This window comes from Leucoraja erinacea, chromosome 10 (assembly GCF_028641065.1).
Source record: "Leucoraja erinacea ecotype New England chromosome 10, Leri_hhj_1, whole genome shotgun sequence".
Taxonomy (NCBI): domain Eukaryota; kingdom Metazoa; phylum Chordata; class Chondrichthyes; order Rajiformes; family Rajidae; genus Leucoraja; species Leucoraja erinaceus.
Genome location: NC_073386.1, coordinates 31,964,129 through 31,990,036, shown reverse-complemented (window position 1 = coordinate 31,990,036; position 25,908 = coordinate 31,964,129). Strand labels below are relative to the sequence as shown.

General features: G+C 45.3%; 2 protein-coding genes across 4 annotated transcripts in view; one reads left to right on the top strand and one right to left on the bottom strand.

Moving 5' to 3' along the window:
• The window catches only part of scp2a (sterol carrier protein 2a), a 69,877-nt gene extending 63,966 nt beyond the window's left edge, over window positions 1-5,911 (bottom strand). Inside the window, exons 1-3 of the mRNA XM_055641875.1 lie at window positions 5,806-5,911; window positions 4,049-4,097; window positions 152-223 (exon numbers count right to left, since the gene is read on the bottom strand). Coding sequence (XP_055497850.1) covers window positions 152-223; window positions 4,049-4,097; window positions 5,806-5,856 — 172 coding nt within the window. The 5' untranslated portion in view covers window positions 5,857-5,911. The remainder of the gene's footprint in view (window positions 1-151; window positions 224-4,048; window positions 4,098-5,805) is intronic.
• A 6,122-nt stretch (window positions 5,912-12,033) lies between these two features.
• Window positions 12,034-25,908, top strand: part of prkaa2 (protein kinase, AMP-activated, alpha 2 catalytic subunit) — a 33,540-nt gene continuing 19,665 nt past the window's right edge. The window contains exons 1-3 of one of the 3 annotated variants that reach the window (XM_055641872.1): window positions 12,034-12,379; window positions 15,545-15,686; window positions 25,757-25,850. In XM_055641872.1, the coding sequence (XP_055497847.1) occupies window positions 12,286-12,379; window positions 15,545-15,686; window positions 25,757-25,850 (330 nt within the window). In that variant the 5' untranslated portion in view covers window positions 12,034-12,285. The remainder of the gene's footprint in view (window positions 12,380-15,544; window positions 15,687-25,756; window positions 25,851-25,908) is intronic. The other 2 variants (XM_055641870.1, XM_055641871.1) reach the window with 2 other exon arrangements.

Below are 25,908 nucleotides of genomic sequence, written 5' to 3'. Positions count from 1 at the left end.
CGTCCAGCATTTTGTGTCTATCTTCGGTCACAACTAGTGTGATGGATTTCAGTGCCAGTATCACGTACAACCTGATCCTGTTTGGAAAGAAAGACCATATTGTTAACCGACATGAGGATTGAATAATTAATCCCGTGGAAGGGTCACTTACCATACACGTAACCCACACAAGCTTGTTGCACAGCAGAATATGCGATGCCTGCATCAGCCAACGCCTTCTCCGCTAGTGAATTAGAAAATAATCAGACTTTCTGATCTGTAGAATGTATTTATCTAATTATCAATATACTGCCACTAATATATTTAACCAGTATTAATTAAAAATAAGTGATTAAGAAAACAAGTAAATGGTTGCCTAGTCTATGCTGGGTTTTATTAATGTAGAGAAAGACACAAAGTTTTGCAGAGCATAGAACATAGCACAAAACAGCACGAGAACAGGCCCTTCAGCACATAATGTTTCTGCAGAATATGATGTCAAGTTAAACTGACCTCATCTGACTGTACATGATCCATATCCCTCCATTGTCCCTATCTAAAAGCCTCTTAAACACCACTATTGTATCTGTCTCTGCTACACCCCTAACAATGTGACTCTGGGCCACACTACTCTCTGTTTTAAAAAATTGCCCCACATGTCTTCATCAAGTGTGCCCCCTCTCACTTTATGCACGCTGGTGTTGGTCATTTCCACCCTGGGAAATAGGCTCTTACTGTCTAATTGTAGAAACAAAGAACTGCAGATGCTGGTTAACACACAAAAAGGTCATGAACTGCAGACTTGCGCTCAGTCCGCTTTGGCCTTTAGAATCTCCCAGTTGCTAATCATTTAAACTCTCCTCACAGCTCCCACAATGACCTTTTGTCAAGGGCCTAGTCCACTGCCAGAGTGAGGCCACACGCAAACTGGAGAAACGGTATCTCATATTCCACTTGAGCAGTTTACAACACAATGGTACGAACATTGAATTACCCCTCCCCTGTTTTCGCCCCCATCCTCCTGCTCCCCCCCCCCTTTTCCTATCGAAGGCCCCATCTAATTCTCCCCTCCATTCCCCCACTCTCCTTCCCCTGGCTTCACCATCCACCATGCTTCTGTCTCACACCTATTGTTCTTATCTCTGTTCCCACCACCTGCCTGTTAAAAAATTCCCCTTTGCCTGTGTTGAACCGATGGCTTAAGTTAATTTCTATTCAGTTTATATTCCTCATAAACCCCATCTGATGCTACCTTCTTAAACCTGATGTATGCTTCCTTTTTCTTGACCATGTTTAAAACCTCCTTGGTCATCCATGGTTCCCTTACTTTGCCATCCTTATCCCTTCTCCTTACTGGAACATGCTGATCCTTGATCGGCTGGCCTTTAAACAACTCCCACATGTCAGTTGTGGATTTGCCCAATAACAACTGCTCCCAATCTACCCTCCTTAGCTCCTGCCCAACATTGTAATCTGATCTGCCCAAATTAAGTACCCCCCCCAACATTCAGACCTATTCCTATTTAAAAGAATCTTAAAACTAAGGATCTTAAAGAATCTTAAAACTGATCACTATCTCCAAATTGCTCTTCCACCATAACACCAGTCTACTGGCCAGGATCATTTCCCAATACAAGGTCCAATATGATCCCTCCTTGAGTCGGACTATCCACAAACTATTTAAAGAAACCTTCTTGGATACACCTAATTAATTCTGCCCCTTCTAATCCTCTTGCATTAAGTCCCAGCCTATATTGGGGAAGTTAAAGTCACCCACTACAACTACCCTGTGATACTTGCATCCTTCTGTAATCTGCAGATTCTTTATCTCCCACTAGTTATTGAGTGGCCTATAATATAATTCCATTAGAGTGATTGCTCTTTTCTTATTTTTGAGCTCTACCCATAATGTGGATATACCCTCCAGCATGTCCTCTCTGAGTAATGCCGTGAGAATCACCCTGACCAGTAAATTCAACTCCTCCATCACCTTTACCTCCATGTCTATCACATCCGAAACATTGAAACCCTGGCACATTGAGCTGCCAGTCACATCCCTCTCGCAACCAAGTTTCCACAATGGCCACGTCATCATAATGCCAAGCACTGACCCGGGCTCTTAATTTCTTCAGCTTTACCAAGAATACTCCTTGCATTGAAGGAAACACACATTCTTTCTCTGAATTCTGCACTCTGTCCACATTCACCATCTTGAGCTTCCAGTTCCAAGTCATTTCAGCTCCATTCTCAGACCCAGCATCCTTGGCCTTCTCCACTGCCTTGGTGAGGCTAAACGCACAACACCATCTCATGAAGAACAACACCTCGTATTCCACTTCGGTAGCTTATAACAATATAATGGTGGTCTTGGTGCAGTAAAGATGGAGCCTTGTGCAGTGGAGTGCTTGGACTGTGGGATGTGGGAACTTAGGAAGATGTTCAGTGTCTTTGAGGACCACGTCTGCAGGAGGTGTGTCCAGGTGCAGCTCCTTAAAACAGCATTAGGGAACTGGATCTGTGGCTGGACGACCTCAGGCTCATCCAAGAGAGGGAGTAAGTTACAGGTAGGTGGGGTGATATCAGGCAGAGTGATAGTGAAAGGAGACTCGATAGTTAGGGGACAGACAAGAGATTCTGTGGCAAACGGGATTTTGGGGTGGTCTGTTCTCTCCCTGGTCCCAGGGTCCAGGACGTCTTGGAGTGACTGTAGAGGGAGGGGGAGAAGCCAGAAGGCATTGTGCTCATCGACACAAATGACACAGGTAGGAAATGGGATTGGTCCCTGCGGAGTGAATATAGGGAGTTAGGCCAAAGGTAAAAATGCAGGACCTCAAAGGTGGTAATCTCTGGATTACTACCGCCAGCACGTGATAGGATAGTGAGGGTAGTAATAGGAAGATAGGACAGATGAATGCGTGGCTGTGAGGAGATGGTGCAGGGGACAGGAATTCTTAATTTTGGAGATTCTTCTGGGGCAGAGGTGAACTGTACAAGAGGGACAGATTTCACCAGAACTGGAGAGGCAATAACATCTTTGCAGGGAGGTTTGCTAGTGCTACTCGGGAGGGTTTAAACTAGAATAGCAGGGGTGGGAACCAGAACAGCAGGTCAGCAAATGATAGGGCTGGTGAGAAAGTGGAGTTTATGACAAGTAAGTCACAAAGGAAGGACAGGCAGGGAGAGGTCCATGAATATAGGGATAATGAAGGGCTGAAGTGTGTTTACTTCAAGGCAAAGAGTATTGTGGGTAAAGCTAGTGAACTTAAGAGCCTGGATCAGTTCTTGGAATTATGATGATGTGGCCATTATGGACACTTAGTTGGCAGTTCAACATGCCTGGGTTTCGATGTTTCAGGAGAGATAGAGAAGGGGGTAAAGGAGGTGCTTTACTAATCAAGGAGAATGTCACGGCAGTACTCAGTGACTACAAACTGAAGGGTACATCTACTGAGGCTTATGTGTTGTCTCAGGAATAAGAAAGGAGCAACTATTCTAATGGGATTATATTATCGGCCACCCAATAGCCAGCGGCAGATAGAAAATCAGATGTGTCGGCAGATTACAGAAGGATGCAAGAACCACAGGGCTGTTGTAGTGGGTGACTTTAACTTCCCCAATATTGGCTGAGACTTAGTGCAAGGGGCTAATACTGAATTGCTCCCTTCTTAATTGCCCCAGATTCCAGTATCTGCAGTCTCTTATTTCTCTTCACTGTGAATATGATGTAAAAGATACCTAATTCCTAAAGGACTTCACATTGTCCCATTCATAGATTCATAAATTTCTATGTCGTTTTCTGATTGCTCCATGCTACAGCTTAACCACGACATTATTCATCTAGATTTCAGAAGCACAAGATATCAAGCAAGCACAAAGCCTCAGTCTTTTGTTTGGGACCAATTCCAAATGACTGACCTTGGCCTTCTTTTGTTCTACAACTTCAATTTTAACACAGAAACAAGTGATATTTCAAGTTTTAAATCTTTTTGGAGATCTTTCCATTGTCTTTAACGGTCCGACATCTCATTACAAATTAGCAAAAAAAAAAAAATCTATATTATTCATATACCTGCTTCTTTTGCCATATCAGGATAGTCCAGATCTCCTGGCTTTTCAAACTAGAGGGAAAAAAACATATTACCTCTTTATTACCGCTAAATTTTAACCACATCATAATTGTTTTCAAAGATTAATAGAAGGTGCTCTTGGCTCCTATAGTAAGCGTGCATTTATGTTGGTTTATCTCCTATTCCCACTTTTGGCCTCTCCAAGAATACGCTGTCCAAAACCATACACCCAAGGACCATCTTGAGGGGAGATCTTTAAGGTGCTCCTACCAGACAATGACTGCCTCTCTGCCCTTGATAAACTCTCCTCCATGCTTCACTTTCCTCCATGTGTGTGGATATTTGGCCAACACATGTCATATGCAAAACTACTGCAATGCCCATTGCTGTATAATCCATGTACTACTGCAGACCTTGCACATAACACGCCAATAGCACAATGATGTGTACAGCAGTGGCGAGCCACTATATAGCATAAGGACACAAAAGAAGATGACCAATTGCTGGACATTTGCCTGTTCTTTAGGGCACAAATTAGTTGTGGGCCTCAGCATTCTGATACCTATAGATGTGGTTATTCTCCCTCCATGATGTTGTTTCCCGTCCAAGAATACCATGCTTACATTTAATTAGTATCTGTATCTCCTGCTGTTTCTCATCACATTAATCTCAATGTTTACTGAAAATGAGCCAAGATTCAATTCGCAGAGATTGATTATAATGTGTTTAAGGAAGGTCAGGTGTTACAGACACACTGTTTTCTCCTGTTAGTTGATAGCCATCAGGTTCACTGTGAAGTGATGCCCATGTAGAATTTTCTTTGAAGGAGTCCATCTATGTGAGTGAAGAGGCAAATCCCTTGCATAATGCAAGGTAGGCTCTACAAGGTGCACTATCAATTGCACCGCCCCTTAAAGCTGCACAGTGGCCAAGAACGCTGACAAATGTAGGAATCAAATTCTGTTAAGTCCTGGATTAATATATTGTCATACATTTGACATGTGCCTCAAGATCCAGACTTATAACCATATAACCATTACAGCACGGAAACAGGCCATCTCGGCCCTACAAGTCCGTGCCGAACAATTATGTTCCCCTAGTCTCATCTACCTGCACTCAGACCACAACTCTCCATTCCTTTCCCATCCGACTTAATGGTCTTTCAACAGCTTAACGCTAAAGGCTCAGTTCAGAACTGTCAGTAATAGCCGGCGAGATCTGGCCCCCAAAGATATGAACTGTAAGATGTAAAAGGGGCTATGATCTGCAAGATGTAATAGAGACTATTTTGGAGGCCTATCCATGTCACCCCCCAAAAAGAAATAAAAACATAGATAAACCCCAGTCTCTCGTATTTTTATAATTTAACCCGTCCCTCTACCGTTAGAATATAGTAATCAGAACACACACACACATTGGGAAAGAGCAATACATGAGTTGGGGGAGGCGGGATAGATTGATCCAGTGACTGGACAATAGCTCTGCCTCACTAATGCACAGGACAATGCGCGCTGCCCCAAATCACTCTTCTGTGATCAGCCGGCAAGGAGAAACAGGATCAAATTTTAAAGAGTCTGTGTGTCAGTGCATTTGCTCTTTCTCCACGGGAGCCTTGGCTGATGGTGTGACACAATAAACAGTATAACCCCTGTTTCAAGAGTCACCCCAGGAGCTTCTACCTAGGATACAAACTCCCGGCGGAGGTCTGCAAAGCACCAGCGCGCAAGCATAATCGCCTCTTTGTTTTTGCCATAAATACCTTGGTCATTCCTACTCCCACCACAAATACTCTTCTCTTGGTGGCTGCCATGTTTTCTATCGGAAATACTATCGTACCCGGAACAAAGTTCACTTCCAATTGCACCGCCCCTTAAAGCTGCACAGCACTTTAAACCAAAGATCCGTTTTATGATCTTTGCTTTAAGCCACCCTGGTACAGGGTGCCTCTTGGAATGCCGCCAATGTGCAGCACACCAGTGTACAATGGAGTTGCAATGTTTTGTGCTTTAGATAAGATTTAGATTAGACCTCAATTTAAAATTTCGGTTGTGGAATCTGAATTGCAAACTTAAGATCCTCTGAATAATTTGGGTGAGATGGTGATTAATCTCGTTTATTCTTCCCGTTTTCGAAATATTGCACGTTACGAATATTCTGTTTAATTTTAACATGGAGAGGCTGAAATACTGTAATAGTTTGTGTGCTGTTTTCATCATTGTGTGAAATGTTCTGCATTCCTTGACTACCATCTGCTGGTGGAAGTTACTAATTGCCCTTTAATGTAACCTGCTCCGCTGTTTCGAGACAGACTAGACAAGACGAGAACTTGCGCCCTTGTTTTCTGAGTGCAAGCTTCAGTTTATTCTTCTTAATAACATTTCTGTTTTATTCTTCTTAATAAACAAATTCCTGTTTTCTTTCCCTTCCAGCTTTCCCCCCACTCGCCTTGCTACAATCACTCTGAAGAAGGGTCCCGACCTGAAATGTCACCTTGCTTTAAGCAACTAATTTCTGTAATATACACATCTTTAAAGCGCTTGGAAATTAATGCTGATTCCGCAAGCCTCGCCGGCCCGAGGCCCCGCACATGTGCACACTCTATTAATCCCCTCCTATTTATAAGTTGAGATGGTCAGGAGATCTAGTATGGCTTGATGACCGTCGCAGCACTGGAGCAACAGGAAATAATGGTGTTTCAATAGCTGGTGGTACATATATTGCTAGGTCATCAACTTCACTCATATTGTTATTTACATTTTCAATTTTAGAATTACTTATAGAAGTTGTCATAGGGGAAGATGGGAATGTTGAAGGAAGTTCTCGATTAATATTATCAAGGAGCATTGGAGCTGATGGAGAAGACAGACATGGTGCAAGTTCACAAAGTGAGACAGTTGACTGACGTCCATCCTGTTACTTGATAGTTGCATAAGAAGGGTTGACATCAGTCAGTTCAACTTCATCAACAAAGGGCTCATTCTATTTTGATTGGACATACTAACGAAGCAACACAGGCCCAGGGCTAGTCAACCATGATGGCAGAGAAGTACACTAGAAGAATGCCGTTTGAAGTTGAAGAACCGCTCATGTGGTGTAGTATTGGTAGCAGTTGACAGTAGAGATCTGATGCAGTGTAATGCATCTGGTAGAACACATTCCCACTGCTGATCTGGTATGTCATTTGATTTTAAAGCCAGTTTCACTGCTTTCCAAATGATTCCCTTATACTTCTCAACCTGACCATTTCCAATAGGATGATATGGTGTTGTTTTACTTGTTGCAATTCCTCTATTAGAAAGGTAGTCTTTTAAATCTCTTGACATGAATGAGGTGCCCCTATCAGAATGTCTGTAACTTGGAAATCCACAGTATGAAAATAATCTAAACATTTGATAACTGTAGCAGCTGACATATTTGGACAAGGAAAGGCAAATGGAAACCTCGAATATTCATCAACTATGGTAAGTATGTAAACATTTTGAGAGGAGGATGGTAAAGGCCCTTTGAGTCAATACTCAAACATTCCATAGGTCGAGTAGCTTTGATCAATCTTCCTTCTTCAGGACGGAAGAACCTTGGTTTTAATTCAGCACAGATTCTACATGAACCACAGGTTATCTTTACATCTTCTGTAGAGACAGGTAAGTTTTTGGAATGAACATAGTGTAACAAACGAGTGACTCCAGGATGACACAGATCATTGTGAAGATTAGTGAGTTCCGAAGAATGAACTGAGGCACAAAATGCGTGTGTTAACGTATCCGGAGCAACATTATCCTTACCAGGGCGGTACTCAATTGAATAACTATATGCAGATAATTAAATCCTCCACTCATGAATTTTGCTGTTTTTAATCTTTGTTCGTTTCCGATTATCTAGCATAAAAGCTACTGAACGCTGATCTGTTATCAAAGTGAAGTGCTGGTGAGCAAGGAAATTACTCCATTTTCTCACAGCTTCAATAATCGCTGTATCTTCCTTTTCGACGGGTGGCTAGTGCAATTCACTACCTTGGAGAGTACGAAACATGAAAGCCACTGGTTGTCCTCCTTGATTTAATGTTGCTGATACTGCTAAATCAGAGGCATCACATTCAACAACAAATCCTCATCGATGGCGTGTAATGTCGCAGATTCTAATTGTTTATTTAAAGAAGTACTGGCACCAATTGCTGTCGAGTCAAGGGGGAAAGATTTTGCTCCAATCAAAGGTTGAATTTTGTCAGAAAAATTTGGTGTTCATTTAGCATAATATGCAAACATACCAAGAACCCTTCGTATAGAGTTGAATGTACCTGGAACAGGTATCTCTTGGAGTGAGCGGAGTCTTTTTGGATCAGGCTTGATTATATCATTTCCAACCCAATAACCAAGCATATTAATTGACGACACTGATGTTAGATTTTTAGAATGGACAACTTCTAAAAATTATTGTACATTTTCGTCATGTTCAGCTTAGTCTTCTCCTGCAATAGTTATATTACCAAGATAAGGGAAAGTATCTTTTAAGGTTTTCCTGTTCACCAAGTTTGTCCATTTCTCTCTGAAAAACAGCCACACCATCAGTTACACCAAAAGGAATTCTGCAGTAACGGTATCATTTCCCATTTGCTTCAAACGCAGTGTATTTATTTTCTGATTCTTTCAAAGGAATTTGGTAGTAAGCACTTTTTAGGTCAAAAGTAGAGAATATCTTATACTTAGCTAATGTATTGATAATCTCTTCTATGCGAGGTAATGGGTATGCATCAAGCTCCGTGAACTGGTTTATAGTTTGAGAGTAATCAATGCAGAATCTCTTTCATAGCAAAAGGATTTGAGTATAGGAGCAGGGAGGTTCTACTGCAGTTGTACAGGGTCTTGGTGAGACCACACCTGGAGTATTGCGTACAGTTTTGGTCTCCAAATCTGAGGAAGGACATTATTGCCATAGAGGGAGTGCAGTGAAGGATCACCAGACTGATTCCTGGGATGTCAGGACTGTCTTATGAAGAAAACTGGATAGACTTGGCTTATACTCTCTAGAATTTAGGAGATTGAGAGGGATCTTATAGAAACTTACAAAATACTTAAGGGGTTGGACAGGCTAGATGCAGGAAGATTGTTCCCGATGTTGGGGAAGTCCAGGACAAGGGGTCACAGCTTAAGGATAAGGGGGAAATCCTTTAAAACCGAGATGAGGAGAACTTTTTTCACACAGAGAGTGGTGAATCTCTGGAACTCTCTGCCACAGAGGGTAGTTGAGGCCAGTTCATTGGCTATATTTAAGAGGGAGTTAGATGTGGCCCTTGTGGCCAAGGGGATCAGAGGGTATGGAGAGAAGGCAGGTACGGGATACTGAGTTGGATGATCAGCCATGATCATATTGAATGGCGGTGCAGGCTCGAAGGGCCGAATGGCCTACTCCTGCACCTAATTTCTATGTTTCTATGTCCCTCCAAGGGGTCCTTAACCATGACAGCTTGTGCCCTCCAAGGGTGTAAATACCGGAATCTCACACAGGTTAAGGTATAAGCATCTTTAATGATCACTCCACTATCACATAAGCAGTACATCATACATTCAGTCTACTGAAGACAGTAGGCGAGTTCTTACACTATAAAGCATACATTAGGCGGAGTTATAATTACTAAGCATTCTGATTGGCTAACATGCAATAGCCAATCTACATCTCTTCTTGAAGGAATGAGAAAGCAACTAAGGCGCTTTAAATGGTAAGCTGAGGGAATAATACTGGGGTTAAACAAAATTGCCATATCTAGTGGGTGGCATGCTAACCCGCCCGGTCCTCGTGCAGTAGGCGGCTGCCTCATCACCCTTTCCTTCCGAAAAGATGGGGACTGGCGCTGGTGGTACCGTGGGAGACCCAATGGGTCTGTGGGGAGAGACCGCCACGGGAGAACCGGGGGTGAACGGAAATGTTTCAATATTGTGTCATTTCTGCCCCATTTTCAGGCTTTGACAGATCCATCGGTGACACATCCTCACCTCCATTGGTTGTAAATCATTGGCATCAACCCTCAAACCAAGAAACACTGCTTGTTGCAAAAACAGACATTTGCTTCACTTTGACTGCAAATTACACTATATAAATCATTGAACATTTCTTCCAGGGTCAGAAGAGTTTGTGCTTTGCCTCTCATACAATCAACAATCGAGTTTCACTGTACCTTAATTAGTACACGTGACAATAAAATACCTTTGAGCTTTTTGAACCATATCTTGGTTACGCAAGCAATCCAATCTGAAAAGGCACCAAAGTTAAAAACAGGGACCAGTTATTTAATGAAACAGTGCCAATTAATTATCTTATCCTGTTTGAAGCTTCTTCCCACAAATTATAGACTTTTGCAATAACTTTACTATGGTTAATCTTTCAGTGTCTGCAATCACATGTTTAAACTACAACTTTTTAGCTTTTTATAAACAAGGAACTACAGATACCGCTTTACATAAAAGGACACAAGGTGCTGGAGTAACTCAGTGGGTCAAACAGCATTTCTGGAGAAATTTTGGGTTGGGACTCTTCTTCAGACTGAATGTGTCCTTTTTATATACAAACAGAATAGTTTATATGTGTCGACTCTCAATATAACAGGCTGAGGCAGTCCTCCTATTCAACATTGATGTTAACATGGTGCAAGTGATAGTTAATGTCATTGACTCTCACAAATCTATCTTGTTATGTAATGCACTCTTATGAGTACACATCATTAAGTGGAATTCCATGTCAATAGTCATTAGAAAACACTACAAAAGACGACAATACAGGAACCAACAATTTAATCAACAAAACCCTCAACATCCTTCTCAGCAATTCATGTCTTTAGAATGCATTAAGACACAATGGGGAAAGAAAAGAAGAGCTGGAGTAACAACGTGACGGGCAGCATCTCTGGAGAGAAGGAATGGGTGACATTTCGGGTCAAGACCCTTCTTCAGACTGGTTAGGGATAAGGGAAATTAGAGATATAGACGGTGATTTGGAGAGATAAAGAAGCAATGAATGAATAGGCAAAAATGTAACGATGATGGAGAGAGGAGAACATCTTCAAAGTAGACATACCTAGAGATTTACGCAACGGGGTTTGAGTTGAGTTTAGTTTATTGTCACGTGTACCGAGGTACAGTGAAAAACTTTAGTTGCATGCTAACCAGTCAGTGGAAAGACAATACATGATTACAATCGAGCCAGCCAGTGTACAGATACATGACAAAGGGAATAACGTGAATAATGTTTATTGCTAGATAAAGCCAGTAGTCAGATCAAAGATAGTCTGAGGGTCTCCAATGAGGTGGATAGTAGTTTAGCACTGCTCTCTAGTTGTGGTAGAATGGTTCAGATGCCTTATAACAGCTGGGAGAAAACTGTTCCTGAATGTGCGTTTTCACACTTCTATAATTTCGCCCGATAGGTGAAGGGGTGGCCAGTGTGCGACTCAGCCTTGTCTATGCTGGTGGCCTTGTAGAGGTATAAATTGAATCAACGGGTTTGTTTGTATGGGTTGGGCTGCTTCCACATATCTCTGTAATTTCAACAGTCACAACATTTAGTGTATATCTGCTAATCAAACCTTCTTCACCTGTATCTGTCTATTACTTGCAGGACATCGTCCCATTCTCATCTCTCTTCCAGATTTATCCACCTACTACAAACAGTCTGAAGAGTCCCGACCTGAAATGTTGCCTATCCATGTTCTTCAGAGATGCTGCCTGACCCTGAGTTTACTCCAGCACTTTGTATTTTTAACTATATTGGTCTAGTTTACCTAGTATCTCTTGATAACTTATTGTACAGTTTTGTTTAATGTAATAGTAAAGTGGCAGCAAGTAGGAATTTAATTGTTGTGGTCCCAGTGCATATGACATTGAAACACTTGACACCAGCCTTACTTCAACTGGCTTTAAGAAATAAAACAAAGTGCTGGAGAAACCCACCGGGTCAGGCAGCATCTGTGGAACGAACGGACCGCCCTTCTTTAGTCTGTCCATTCCCCCCACCAGACTACAGGGAGTCCCGACCCGAAACTTCGCCTGTCCATTCCCTCCACCGACCCGAGGAGTTGCTCCAGTCCACATCAGATACTCCTCAAGTATCTTTGCTCCACACTGCGTTCTGCTCCCATTTCCATCGACAGAGGATCCGCTGCCAGCATCAAAGATGGCGGCCGTCCGAACCCCACCCCCAACCCAGTGACTTCCGGCCGCGGTGCGAGGCGGGCAGAGGGCATCCGGTAGCCATGGCGGAGAAGCAGAAGCACGACGGGCGAGTGAAGATCGGCCATTACATCCTGGGGGACACCCTGGGCGTTGGCACCTTCGGCAAAGTGAAGAGTTAAGTGTGTGTCCCCACCGAGAAGCGCGCAGCGCCCACTAGGGCTCCGTGGTTTGTGTTACTCGGTAAACCTGACTGTGGCCCGGGACCGCTCTCTGTCACACTGGCCGTGCCCCCCACACAGCCCGCCCACTGGCCCCCACACACAGCCCGCCCCCCCTGGCCCCCACACTGGCCCCCACACAGCCCACTGGCCCCCACACAGCCCACCCACTGCCCCCGACACAGCCCCCTAGCCCACTGGCCCCCACACAGCCCACCCACTGGCCCCCACACAGCCCGCCCACTGGCCCCCACACAGCCCGCCCCGACACCCCCACTGGCCCCCCACACACAGCCCCCCACTGGCCCCCACACAGCCCCACACTGGCCCCCCACTGGCCCCCCCACACAGCCCGCCCACTGGCCCCGACCTAGCCCGCCCACTGGCCCCCCACACAGCCCGCCCACTGGCCCCCCACACAGCCCGCCCACTGGCCCCCACACAGCCCGCCCACTGGCCCCCACACAGCCCGCCCACTGGCCCCCACACAGCCCGCCCACTGGCCCCCCTAGCCCCCACTGGCCCCCACACAGCCCGCCCACTGGCCCCCACACAGCCCGCCCACTGGCCCCCCACACAGCCCGCCCACTGGCCCCCACCGCCCACTAGCCCACCCACTGGCCCCGCCCGCCCCTAGCCCCCCCACTGGCCCACCCCACACAGCCAGCCCACTGCCCCCACACAGCCCCACTGGCCCCCACACAGCCCGCCCACTGGCCCGCCAGCCCCGCCCACTGGCCCCCCCCCGCCCAGGCCCCACACCGCCCGCCCACTGCCCCCCCCGCCCACACAGCCCGCCCACTGGCCCACACAGCCCACCCACTGGCAGCCCCGCCCCTAGCCCCCGCCCACTGGCCCCCACACAGCCCCCCCCACTGCCCCACACAGCCCCCCCACTGGCCCCCACACAGCCCACCCACTGGCCCCCACACAGCCAGCCCACTGGCCCCACTAGCCCCCACACTGGCCCCCACCAGCCCGCCCACTGGCCCCGACCTAGCCCGCCCACTGGCCCCCACACAGCCCCGCCCACTGGCCCCCACACAGCCCCCCCACTGGCCCCACAGCCCCGCCCACTGGCCCCGACCTAGCCCGCCCACTGGCCCCGACCTAGCCCGCCCACTGGCCCCGACCTAGCCCGCCCACTGGCCCCCACACAGCCCGCCCACTGGCCCCACTGGCCCCCACTGGCCCCCGACCTAGCCCGCCCACTGGCCCCGACCTAGCCCGCCCGCCCACTGGCCCCCACCCACTGGCCCCCCCACACAGCCCCCCCTAGCCCGCCCACTGGCCCTCACACAGCCCGCCCAGCAGCCCGCCACTGGCCCCACCTAGCCACCAGCCCGCCCACTGGCCCCGACCTAGCCCGCCCACTGCCCCACTCAGCCCGCCCACTGGCCCCACACAGCCCGCCCACTGGCCCCCACACAGCCCACCCCGCCCACTGGCCCCCACACAGCCCGCCCACTGGCCCCCACACAGCCCGCCCACTGGCCCCCCAGCCCACCCACTGGCCCTAGCCCACTGGCCCCCACACAGCCCGCCCACTGGCCCCCACACAGCCCGCCCACTGGCCCCGACCTGGCCCCCACACAGCTCGCCCCACTGCCCCCCACACACACAGCCCACTGGCCCCGACCTAGCCCGCCCACTGGCCCCCCACACAGCCCGCCCACTGGCCCCCACACAGCCCGCCCACTGGCCCCGACCTGGCCCGCCCATTGGCCCCCGACCTAGCCCCCCCGCCCACTGGCCCCCACACAGCCCGCCCACTGGCCCAGCCCGCCCACTGGCCCGACGACCTATCCCGCCCACTGGCCCCCCGACAGCCCGCCCACTGGCCCCGACAGCCCGCCCACTGGGCCCTGACCTAGCCTGGCCTACCGACAGCCCGCCCTGGCCCTGACCTAGCCCACCCACTGGCCCCGACCTAGCCCACCCACTGGCACCGACAGCCCGCCCACGGGCCCCGACCTAGCCCGCACACTGGTCCTGACATAGCCCGACCACCGGCCCCCACACATGGGCTCCACCCGGCCCCCCCCCACAGCCCGCCCACCGGCCGCTCAAAGCCGGGCCCGGACAGTCGCACTGACCGCCCCCCTCCTCTGCCGCTCCCACTGCTGTAACTCACACTCCCCAAGGACAAGTGGCAGAATCACTGGATGGTTGGACCCGTCTCGCCACCTCCACCACCCATCAGTCCAGCCCCTCTATCACCCACCAGACCCGCCCCCTCTACCCCAGCCACCATGTCCTACCCCTTCTAGCACCCATTAGACTCGCCCCATCTACCACCCACCACCTTCAGCCCCATCCCCTAAACCACTCAACAGACCTTCCCCTTCGACCTCCCACCACACAACAGTCTCGCTCCTCAACCACCCGTCAGTCCCGTCATCGCCACTCTTCAGTTCCACCCTTCAACCCCGCCACTCATCAGTCTCCCCTCTACCCCCAACCTCCCATCAGTCCCACTCCTTACCACCACTGCTGTCTCGCCCGCTCCACCACCTTCAGCTTAGCTTGGCCCTTTCTACCTCCCACCAGACCCTCACACCAACCACAACCCCACCTGCTATCCATCCCGAGCCCACCCCCTTCCAGTCCTGCCTCCTTCAGTTCCCCCCTGCTCCTGCAGCCACACACACCCCATATTTTTTCTCATCCATAACTAGCCGACACATTCTGCCCAGCTGTCCTGCATAGCATGTACTGTCTTGCCTCTATAACAGCAACCGCTCCACACCCCTGCAACTATATTGGTCCCAGTCCTCATCTCTAAATTCCCACCTCTTATGGCATCCCATTCGCTACTCCTTCATGGCTTCATTCTGTATATTTGCTCTCTGTGTGCACAGCTTCACCACTACCCATACCCATCCCAATCATTAATTGTCTTGTACTAATTTTTTTTCTGTCCCTTTGCCATTCTCCTCTAACTGGCTGCCCAGTTATCCTCAACCTCTGAATTTCAGTTCCCTGTTCTAAAGCACTTTCTAAACTTTGCTTTCTAGTTTCCTTTGAAGAATTGATTTTCATTTCTGTTTCCTTTATCAGCCATCCTTCCGCCAAGCAGAGTGAAGCTATTCTTGCTGAATTGTATTCCTTCTTTCTTTAGTTGGGGAGCATCAGCTAACAAGGCACAAAGTGGCAGTTAAAATCCTAAATAGGCAGAGGATTCGCAGTTTGGATGTAGTTGGGAAGATTAAAAGGGAAATCCAAAACTTAAAGCTCTTCCGCCATCCTCACATCATCAAACTGTGAGTAATAATTCTTGATTTACTACTACAAAATTTCTAACACTATCACTGATTTCATCACTTCCAGCTCTTAAAGCCCTCCATTTCTTCCTCGACCGCAGATACAACCAATCCCCGTCTACTGATACTCTCCTCCACTTAGTGGAGCTGGTCCTTATCCTTAACAACTTTTCGTTTGACTCCTCACATTTCCACCAAATACAAGGCATAGCTATGGGCACGCGCATGGGCCCAAGCTATGCCTGCCTCTTTATAGGGTACGTCGAACAATCTGTTCGAGGCGTGCTATGGTTCTATCCCCTAACCCTACCTCCGCTACATCGACGATCGGATTGGTGCTACCTCCTGCACCCATACACAACTCACTGACTTCATCCATTTCACCACTAACTTCCATCTGGCACTCAAATACACCTGGACCATTTCTGACATTTCACTACCATTTTTGGACCTCACTACCTCCATCGCAGGTGATAGACTACTGACCGACATCTACTATAAACCCACTGACTCCCATGGCTATCTGGACTACGCTTCTTCCCACCCTGCTTCCTGTAAGGACTCCATCCCATACTCCCAATTCCTCCGTCTTCACCGCATCTTCACCCAGGATGAGGTGTTCCAAACCAGGGCATCGGAAATGTCCTCATTCTTCAGGGAACGGGAGTTCCTCCCTTCTACTATATATGAGGCTCTCACCATGGTCTCTTCTATGCACCGTAATACTGCTCTCACTCCCATCCCCCCCCACTCGTAACAAGGGCAGAGTCCACCTTGTCCTCACCTTCCACCCTACCAGCTGTCAAACACAACAAATAATCCTCTGACATTTTCGTCACCTCCAACAGGATCCCACCACTGGCCACATCTTCCCATCGCCTCCCCTGTCTGCTTTCCGCAGAGACCGCTCCCTCCGTAACTCCCTGGTCAATTCGTCTCTTGACTCCATTCAAGGACCCAAGCAGTCTTTTCAGGTGCGGTAGAGGTTCACCTGCACCTCCTCCAACCTCATCTATTGCATCCGCTGCTCTAGGTGTCAGCTGCTCTATATCGGTGAGACCAAGCGTAGGCTTGCCGATCGTTTCGCCCAATACCTCAGCTTGGTTCACAATAACCAACCTGATCTCCCTGTGGCTCAGCACATCAACTCCCCCTCCCATTCCAAATCCGACCTTTCTGTCCTGGGCCTTCTCCATGGCCAGAGTGAGACCCACCGTAAATTGGAGGAACAGCACCTCATATTTTGCTTGGGCAGTTTACACCCCAGCGGTATGAACATTGATGTCCAATTTCAGGTAGTCCCTCCCTGCTTTCATCCCCCCTCCCCTTCCCCATCCCTTCCCCAACCTTCCCTCAGCCCACTGTCTCCACCTCTTCCTTTCTTCTTACCCCCCCCACCCTCATATCAGTCTGAAGAAGGGTCTCGACCCGAAATGTCGCCTATTTCCTTTGCTCCATAGATGCTGCCTCACCCGCTAAGTTTCTCCAGCGTTTTTGTCTACTACAAAATGTCTTATTGTTTCTGGAATATTCTGTTCAATATATCAAGGAAGATATCTTTGTGAAATTCAGTCGGATTTAGAATGTGGGCACCACAGATTCATTGGAATAATTCTAAAGTTTAAAGACTAATTAAGTTTGGGTGGCATAAACTTGTGAATGGACTTGGCTTAGGAAGGATTGATGGGTGATAAATTGTTAAAAATTATGTGTTGTGATCTTTCTCAGTGGAGTACTTTCAAAACATGGGGCACATTGCTAAAATTAAAACTAGGGTATGCACAGTGAAATCTGAGAAACATTTCCCCAAAGAGATGGCTGAATTTTTTTTCAAAAAGCTTTGAATATTGGACCAATTGAAAATGATCAAAATATTATCTTACTGAATAATGGAACATGTCTGATGCTGTAGGAGCCATTTATGTTTAGGCTAGCTACTGTTGGCATTTATATTATTTTGTCTAGATATCTTGCAGTATTATTCCAGGCACAGAGGGACATATACATATGGGCATAGTGGACAGGGATTGATTCAGATCAGGCACAGGGGTGAAGAGTACACAGTTCTCTCCAGATTGGGGCGAACAGCTTCGCTAGAACTTGTATGCAGAATAAGGAAAGCCTGGTATGTTCATCTGTTTGTTTGTACAACTACTTCAATAAAGAACCAATTAAACTGGAAATAACAACTGGAAGATCTGTTCTTTTTGGTCTGCGTAAGATCACTCCTACTTATCTGTGTAGTAATGGCAACGGGAAAGAAGACACTGGAAAAGTAAGAAATTGCCATTACAATTTAAGTGAGAACTGGCTCTATGAGTAAAACTGGAGCTTGTGAAAACCTGGGAACACGGATTGTTTTATTTCACAAGCCTGACGCCACCACACCAAAATAACTAGGTCGCTACCTGTGCTGATCTGACTAACGAAGATTGAAAACCTTGAAAGCCAACACGTAGGGAGAGAGTGAGTACATACAGCATTAAGCTTTATTTGAGAAACTATATATGATAAGCTATATAATAAAACGGCTACTAAAATGGAAAATTGAGAAGTGACCTTGAGAATCAGAGCGATAACAGTTGTTTGAAATACCAGCCACAGACATATGGCTTTTACGCCAACGAATCTTAAAGGGATAGTGAACAAGTATGTGTGGTCAAAGCTGAAGCTCATTCACTAGATGGCAATGCTGGACAGAATTCTGAAAAGGAAAGAAGAATCATTAAACAAAGGCTTGGAATTGTTCAAGGAAAAGTGTCAGAAGTCAAGAAACAATATGTAAACAAGCTAACAAGTGAATTGAAAAGCTGAAATAGCGCATGAAATCAGATGAAAATGTAAAGGAAGTACAACCTAACCTGGTTCAATTAATCAAACTCTGTGTTGAAGTCAGAGAAAACCACAATTCTTTGGTGAAGTTATCACTGCCTGAAAATGAGCTTGAAAAGCAAAATCAGTGGTTTCATCAAAGAATGGAAACTTTTAATGGTTTTATACAAAATGTAGAGGTGTGCTTATCTGATGTTGGACAGCATACAACACATTCCATAGCTGAAGGTGCTATACAACAGAGTATTGTATACTCAGAAGAAATTGGATCGGATGACAGTGTTTCAAATGTCTCCCAATCAAGCCACAAATCTAGTTCTTCATCATGTGCATCTTCAACCGCTTATACTCGCTTAAAAGCTCAGGCAGAAAAGGATGCCCTCTTGGAACGGGCTGCCGCCATGAACAAAAAGCACAAGCTTGAGGCACAAAAAGAGCGATTGATAAGAGAGACGGAGCTGGCAGCAACCAATACCAAACTTAAACTTGAGACACAATAGGAACAATTCAAAAGGGTATCCAATACAAGAGGGTATCCAAAAGACTTAGTCCTCAGTTGCCAACATTTGCATCCAGTCCAGGGCTATGAAAGAACAAAAGACCTGCTTAAAGAACATTTTGGTAATGAACATAAGATTGCCACTGCATACATGATCAAGGCTTTTGCCTGGTCAGTGATCAGACAAGAGGATGTGAAGGCATTGCAAGCGTTCTCGTTGTTTCTTAGAGGTTGTTGCAATGCTATGGAACATCTCACATAGATGGAGGAAATTAATGTTGCTTCCAATATGAAGACTATCCTTCTAAAACTGCCTTACAAGCTCAGCGACAAGTGGAGGGATAGGGCATGTCAGCTACAGTAAGATCGTGGACGTCAAGCTAGATTTCCTGACCTGGAAGACTTCATGGAGAAGTAAGTGAAGATATTGTCAGATCCACTTTTTGGAAACATCAAGGATGCAAGACCAATTGCAACTGTCAAAAGCTCTACTTTTGCTAAAGCAAGAGAAAGGTCAGCACCAAACGGAAGCAGTTTAATACCTATAGAAACAGCAGTGCAAGAAAATCTGTCAACAGGTGGAATTTGTTCTGTAATAAAAATGGTCGCACATTGGGGCGGTGTCCACAGATCCAGAACAAAGGGCACAGAGAAAGGATGGACTTCTTAAAGGAGAAGGGAGTCTGCTTTGGATGTTTGAAGAAAGGACACATGAGCAAAGATTGCACGAGTCGTTTGACTTGTGATGTGTGCAACCAAAATCATCCTGAAATACTTCACATTGAACAAAAGAACAAAGAGAAGAAGCCAGAGCATGCAGAACAGAATGAGAAACCAATTGTGAGTAATGCTGTTTCCTCACCTCATATGTGTGGGCATATTGGGGCTGGAGAAGAAACCTGCATCTTCTCCATTGTGCCAGTATGGGTAAAGTGTCACAAGGGGAACACAGTGTTGCAAACATATACATTTTTGGATCATGGAAATTCATCTACCTTTGAAGAAAGCTTGATGAGAAGACTGAACATTACAGGACAAAAGACTAGTATTCTCCTGCGTACCATGAACCAAATGAAACTTGTGATCAGTCATCATGTGTCAGGTTTGGAAATGACAAGGACAATTTTATTCAAATATTTGACGTGTTCACACATACGACCATGCCTGTTTCTTAGCTAAACATTCCCAGACATGAACATTGATACAATGACCTTATTTGAAGGATATCAAGATTCCTGAAATAGACTGGCATTGACCTACTCATTGGGCCAAATGCTTCAAAGGTATTGGAACCTTGGGAGCTGATCAACAGCCAAGGGGTGGACCATTCACCGGGAGGACCCTATTGGGGTGGGTCATCTATAGTCCCCTAAGAAAAGACAACAAAAGCAGGGATGAAAATGGCTGATCAATGGCTGGTCAATCGAATATCCATTGTAAACTTAGAGGAGCTACTGATCGTGCAATACGATCACAAATTCAGTGAAAGAACCAGCATGGAAACAGAAGAAAGTCCAGAGAAGATGTAAAGTTCTTGGATATTATGAATCGCTCAGCAAAGATGATAGATGGACACTATTGTCTAGACTTACCTTTCAAACAAGAAAGCGTCAGCATGCCAAATAACCGTTGCATTGCAGAACAGCTCATCCAGAGCCTGAAATACATGTTTGGTAAGAATAAAACATTTCATGATGAATATACATATTTTCTCACAGAAGTGATTGATAATGGTTATGCTGAAATGGTACCGGTGGACCAGCTGAATCGAGATGATGGAGAGCTCTGGTACATCCCTTAGCACACGGTGCATTACTCAAGGAAAGGAACCTTAAGGGTGGTCTTTGATTGCAGTCTTCAAAGGAACATCACTGGCCAAAGGTCCAACCTTACCAACTCACTCCAATGGTTCTCATCAGATTGTTGTTGATGGCTGATATCAAAGCAGTTTCTTCAAAGGCATATTGACATCTGCAATTCCTGTGGTCCCGTGGGTGATGTGCAGGACCTTGTTGAAACCAGATGAAGGTAATCTTTTTGGAGTACCGCTGAGTTGTGCAAACATAAAGGAAACCGCTGAGGACAACAAAGTTCATTTTCCAGCAGAGGTGACAATCACAGTAAAGAACAACTTCTATGTGGATGTTTAAAAAAGAACTGCAGATGCTGGAAAAATTGAAGGTAGACAAACAGTGCTGGAGAAACTCAGTGGGTGAGGCAGCATCTATGTAGATTCTCTCCATAGATGCTGCCTCACCCGCTGAGTTTCTCCAGCATTTTTTGTCTAACTTCTATGTAAACGATTGTTTAAAATCCATGCCTTTGGTACAGGAAGCAATTCAAATGGCAAGAGACCTGACTTCCCTCTGCCAAATGAGAGGAATCTTGCTGTAAACAGTGTAGTAATGTTCTTTTTGGGCTGCGTAAGATCACTCCTAGTTACCCGTGTAGTAATGGCAATGGGAAATAATTCACTAGAAAAGCTAGAAATTGCCATTACAGATGCCATTTTCCTTTGTATTCCTAGTCCATTCTTGACTTTGCACAGCAGGCTACAAGGAAATGTAACAAATGTTATCACCTATTTGTAGGGGAATAGAATACAAAGGAGAGAGATTATGCATCAGTTATAATCATTGGTGAGACAACATCTAAGTACTGTGTAGAATATTGGTTTCATCATTAAGGGTGTAAATGTGTTGAAATCTGAATAAAGGAGGATCATTCCTCATAGATTGTCTGTTGACAAAGGTTGGACTGGCTGAACTTGTACCTGTTGGAGTTTTGCAAAGATAATTTGACTGAACGATACAACATTCTGAGGGGACTTGACAGTGTGGTTGTGAAGAGAATGTCTCCTCATGATCTAAAACCACGATTCATTGCTTGAAAAGAAGGGCTTGACCATTCAAGAGAGATTACGTTATTTCTTTCTGAAAAGGCTCACAGCCTTTTGAATTAATTGTAGTTGAAAGATGAATGGAGGCAATCGTTGAATATTTTTAAGGCAGAGCAGAATGGATTGTTGAAGAAGGGTAAAAGGTTCTGCGATATGGTGGGAGTGCCGAGTTGGTTACTAACAGATAAGCCATGATTTTATTGAGTGAAAGAGCAGTAGATGAGCTGAGTGGCCTATTACTGCTCCTAATTTGTTTGTTTGTACTTTCGACTGGATTTTGATTCTAATTGGTTATTGTTTTTTGAATTGTCAAATGGTATGAAATTGCTCACAACTCCCTCCTAGAGAATTTTTCTCATGATCTTAATTTTTATCAGATCATACTTTTGTTCGAATAGTACATTCACAATTTATCAATGTATTGATCCCTGCATCCTATTGTTAACCTGATGAAAAGCTAAAATAGCCTTCTTTATTGGAATGCTCAGATTTGAACCCTTTTTTAAATATGTAATATATAGTAAGTATAGTTATCTGCTTCTATATTTTATGATTGAGCTTGGAAGTGCAATTAAGTTATATAGTATTGATTTTTAATCTTTAAACCTTGCCCAGTGCTTCCTTATCTAGATTATATTCTTAGTTCAATTTGAAAGTCCAAAGTGTGTTGTATGGATGGTTGATCTGTCATATTATTATTCTTTGGTTCGCATTTTATTATATTTTATAACAGGATGTCGCCTGTAAAATTAGATGTCTTTCCAACCATTTTCAGTATCCTCTTTGCCTTCTCAACTGAACTTTTTTAATGCTTTCATTAACTCTTCCAGTCATTATGCTATTCAGGGTTGGCCTGAGGAGGTGAGGGGCCCAATTGGGAACAATTTTGGTGAGCCCCAGGTTCCCAGCCAAGGTCTGTCAGCCCTGATATTTAGTATATATTATGAAAATGTACACTAAGGTGCTATGGATTATACAGTAAGACGTAGCTCAGAGGACACTGGGGTTTATTTTTTATAAATGCCCATTTTCACACAGTGTCACTTTTGGCAACGATACCAGTTTTTAAGAAGGCAGACTTTGCACTGATCACTTGAAAATAAATCAGTGGTTAACTGGCAATGTAAACGTGATGGTGTGCCTGCAACCAGAGCAACAGGCACCATGAAACTGCATTTGAATTTGGTGGCCTTGCACCCTGCTTGAAGTGCTGTGAAACTGCACTTGAATTTGTTGGCCTTGCACCCTGCTTGAAGTGCTATGAAACTGCACTTGAATTTGGTGGCCTTGCACCCTGCTTGAAGTGCGATAAAACTGCACTTGAATTTAGTCGCCTTGCACCCTGCTTGAAGTGGTATGAAACTGCATTTGAATTTGGTGGCCTTGCACCTTGCTTGAAGTGGTATGAAACTGCACTTGAATTTGGTGGTCTTGCACCCTGCTTGAAATGGAATGAAACTGCACTTGAATTTGGTGGCCTTGCACCCTGCTTGAAATGGAATTTCGAGGATTAGCCGTGAGTCAACTGCCAGCCCGCCAGCCATGAGAGACTGAGCTGCCAGCACACCAGGCTTGAGTGACTGAGCTGCCAGCCCAATAATCCATTCGGCCCACAATGTCCATACTAGCCCTCTGGAAGCCAGTCCCTTCAGCCCACAACACTCATACTAGCGCTCCAGAAAGCCCCCCCCCCCCCAACTCACCACCAATATTGGAATTTTTGGAGAGGTGGAATATTGCGTTGGGGGACCAGCCCTCCCGTGTGAACATGGGACCCACTGGTCCCAATTAGTCTAGTATATTTATAAAATCAAAATGTATCAGCCACTAGTGCATGAATGGTGAGGGGGATTTGTGTTCAGCATGGTGGATGGGGTGTCAAATATGGGGGTTGTTTTGCCCTGCGTTGTATGTGGTTAAAATAAAGGCTTTATTGACTAGGAAATAGGTCACTTGCTGCCGAATATACATCATCCTGAAGAGTGAAGAGCAGTAATATGGCACAAATGTTTAAAGATGTAATTCTAGAACCTAGGACTTTGGCAGCTGAAGACACGTTGACCAGTGATGGCGCAATGTAACATTGGGTATAATCAAGGCAGAATTCAGCAAGGCTATGGAGCTAAAGGATTTAAAAAATAAACACAAGAAAGTTAAAAATGAAATATTGCTTAACTGGAAATTCTAATATATCGGCATACACAGGGTAGGTTGATCCTATTGTTTCCTTGATCCTAAGTTGCTTAAAGAAAACAAGAAAGGCTTGTTACCTCTGCTGCTGAATAGTCAAGTAGCCAAGATACGTATGATGCAGAAGATGTGCAATGAATGTCTTCATAATCCAGAGGTCCATTGTAGCCATCTCACAGTACTGTAAAACTCTGTAAATGAGAATTCTAATTAATATATAAACTGTATGGGCATGACCCACACAGTGAATGGCAAGACTCTGGGAAGTATTGTAGAGCAGAGGGATCTAGGAGTGCAGGTACTTAGTTCCTTAAAGGTGGCATCACAGGTAGATTGGGTGGTCAAAAAGGCTTTTGGCACATTGGTCTTCATCAGTCAGAGTATTTAATATAGAAATTGGGTGGTCATGCTGCAGTTATACAAGACGTTGGTGAGGCCGCATTTAGAGTACTGTGTTCAGTTCTGTGCACCATGTTATAGGAAAATATGTTGTTTAGTAGGAAATGGTGCAGAGAAGATTTACAAGGATGTTGCCAGGACTCGTGGGTCTGAGCTATAGGGAGTAGGCTGGGACTATTCATGGAGTGTAGGAGAATGAGGGGTGATCTAGAGCTGTATATAATCACGAGAGGAAAAGATTAGGTGGACACACAGAGCCTCTGATGGAGGAGGTAGTTGAGGCAGGGACTATTACAATGTTTAAGAAGCGATAAGACAGGTACATGGATAGGATAGGTTTAGAGGGAAATGGGCCCAAAGCAGGCAGGTGGGTCTAATGTGAATGGGAAATGTTGGTTGGTATGGCCAAGTTGGGCCAAAAGGTCCACTTTGCTCTAATGGTTGTGGCCTGAGTTCTCTGGATAATGGCGAATAAATGAGGACCTCAGAGGAAGTTGCCTACAAAACTTCATATATTTTGATTTCCATGTTTCCAATGCAACCTGTAGTCTGCTAACATCCTTGTGGATTGAAGCCTTTCAGCAATGTCAATAGATAATCAGGTTGAAGAATTCTGTCAAAATCAGACTTTAGTTTTATAGAAGAAAAATCGAGATTGGGACATAGGAATGCAATGAAAGTAGTTAATATATCTACTGTTAAAAAAAGCTTATTAAAAAAACCTTTGAATAAAAGGGAACAATATTCAGCAGTACAAACTCAGTTTTATGGGGCCAGAGAGATTTTGCTGCATTTGTTTTGTGGACTATTCAAGATCTGAGTTATGTATTATGTGTTGTATTCTCAACATTTTCACTGCAAGAATAATGATTTAAAAAAGCTAAATTCAACAAATTACCAGTTTGATTTGACTGCCTTTGCAAAGACTACAAATGTGCTCCATTTGGAGATGCAGGGTATCACTGAGAGCAGTTTATGGATTTCCATGTTTAACTGTGCATGCTCCCTGTCAATTTATACTATGACAGTGAGTTCTTGCAGTTTTGCTGTAATTACGATAAAACATTTCAAGCCTTTTATCCCAGTTTCAGATGTTTTTACACTGTGTTGCCTTTGGCCAGGTACCACATTTATTACATGTTCCAGGTACCATAAATAATCCATGTTCTCTAGGGATGCTGCCTGACCTGCTGAGTTACTCCAGCTTTTTGTGTCCTTTTTTTAACTGTAATTATTGTTACATTTTACCAGGTACCAAGTGATCAGTACACCAACCGATTTCTTTATGGTGATGGAATATGTGCCAGGTGGTGAGCTTTTTGACTACATCTGTAAGCATGGAAAGGTAAGAGCTATACAACCCTTTTGCATTCAATTTATCTTCAATATCTTTAAGAAATTTA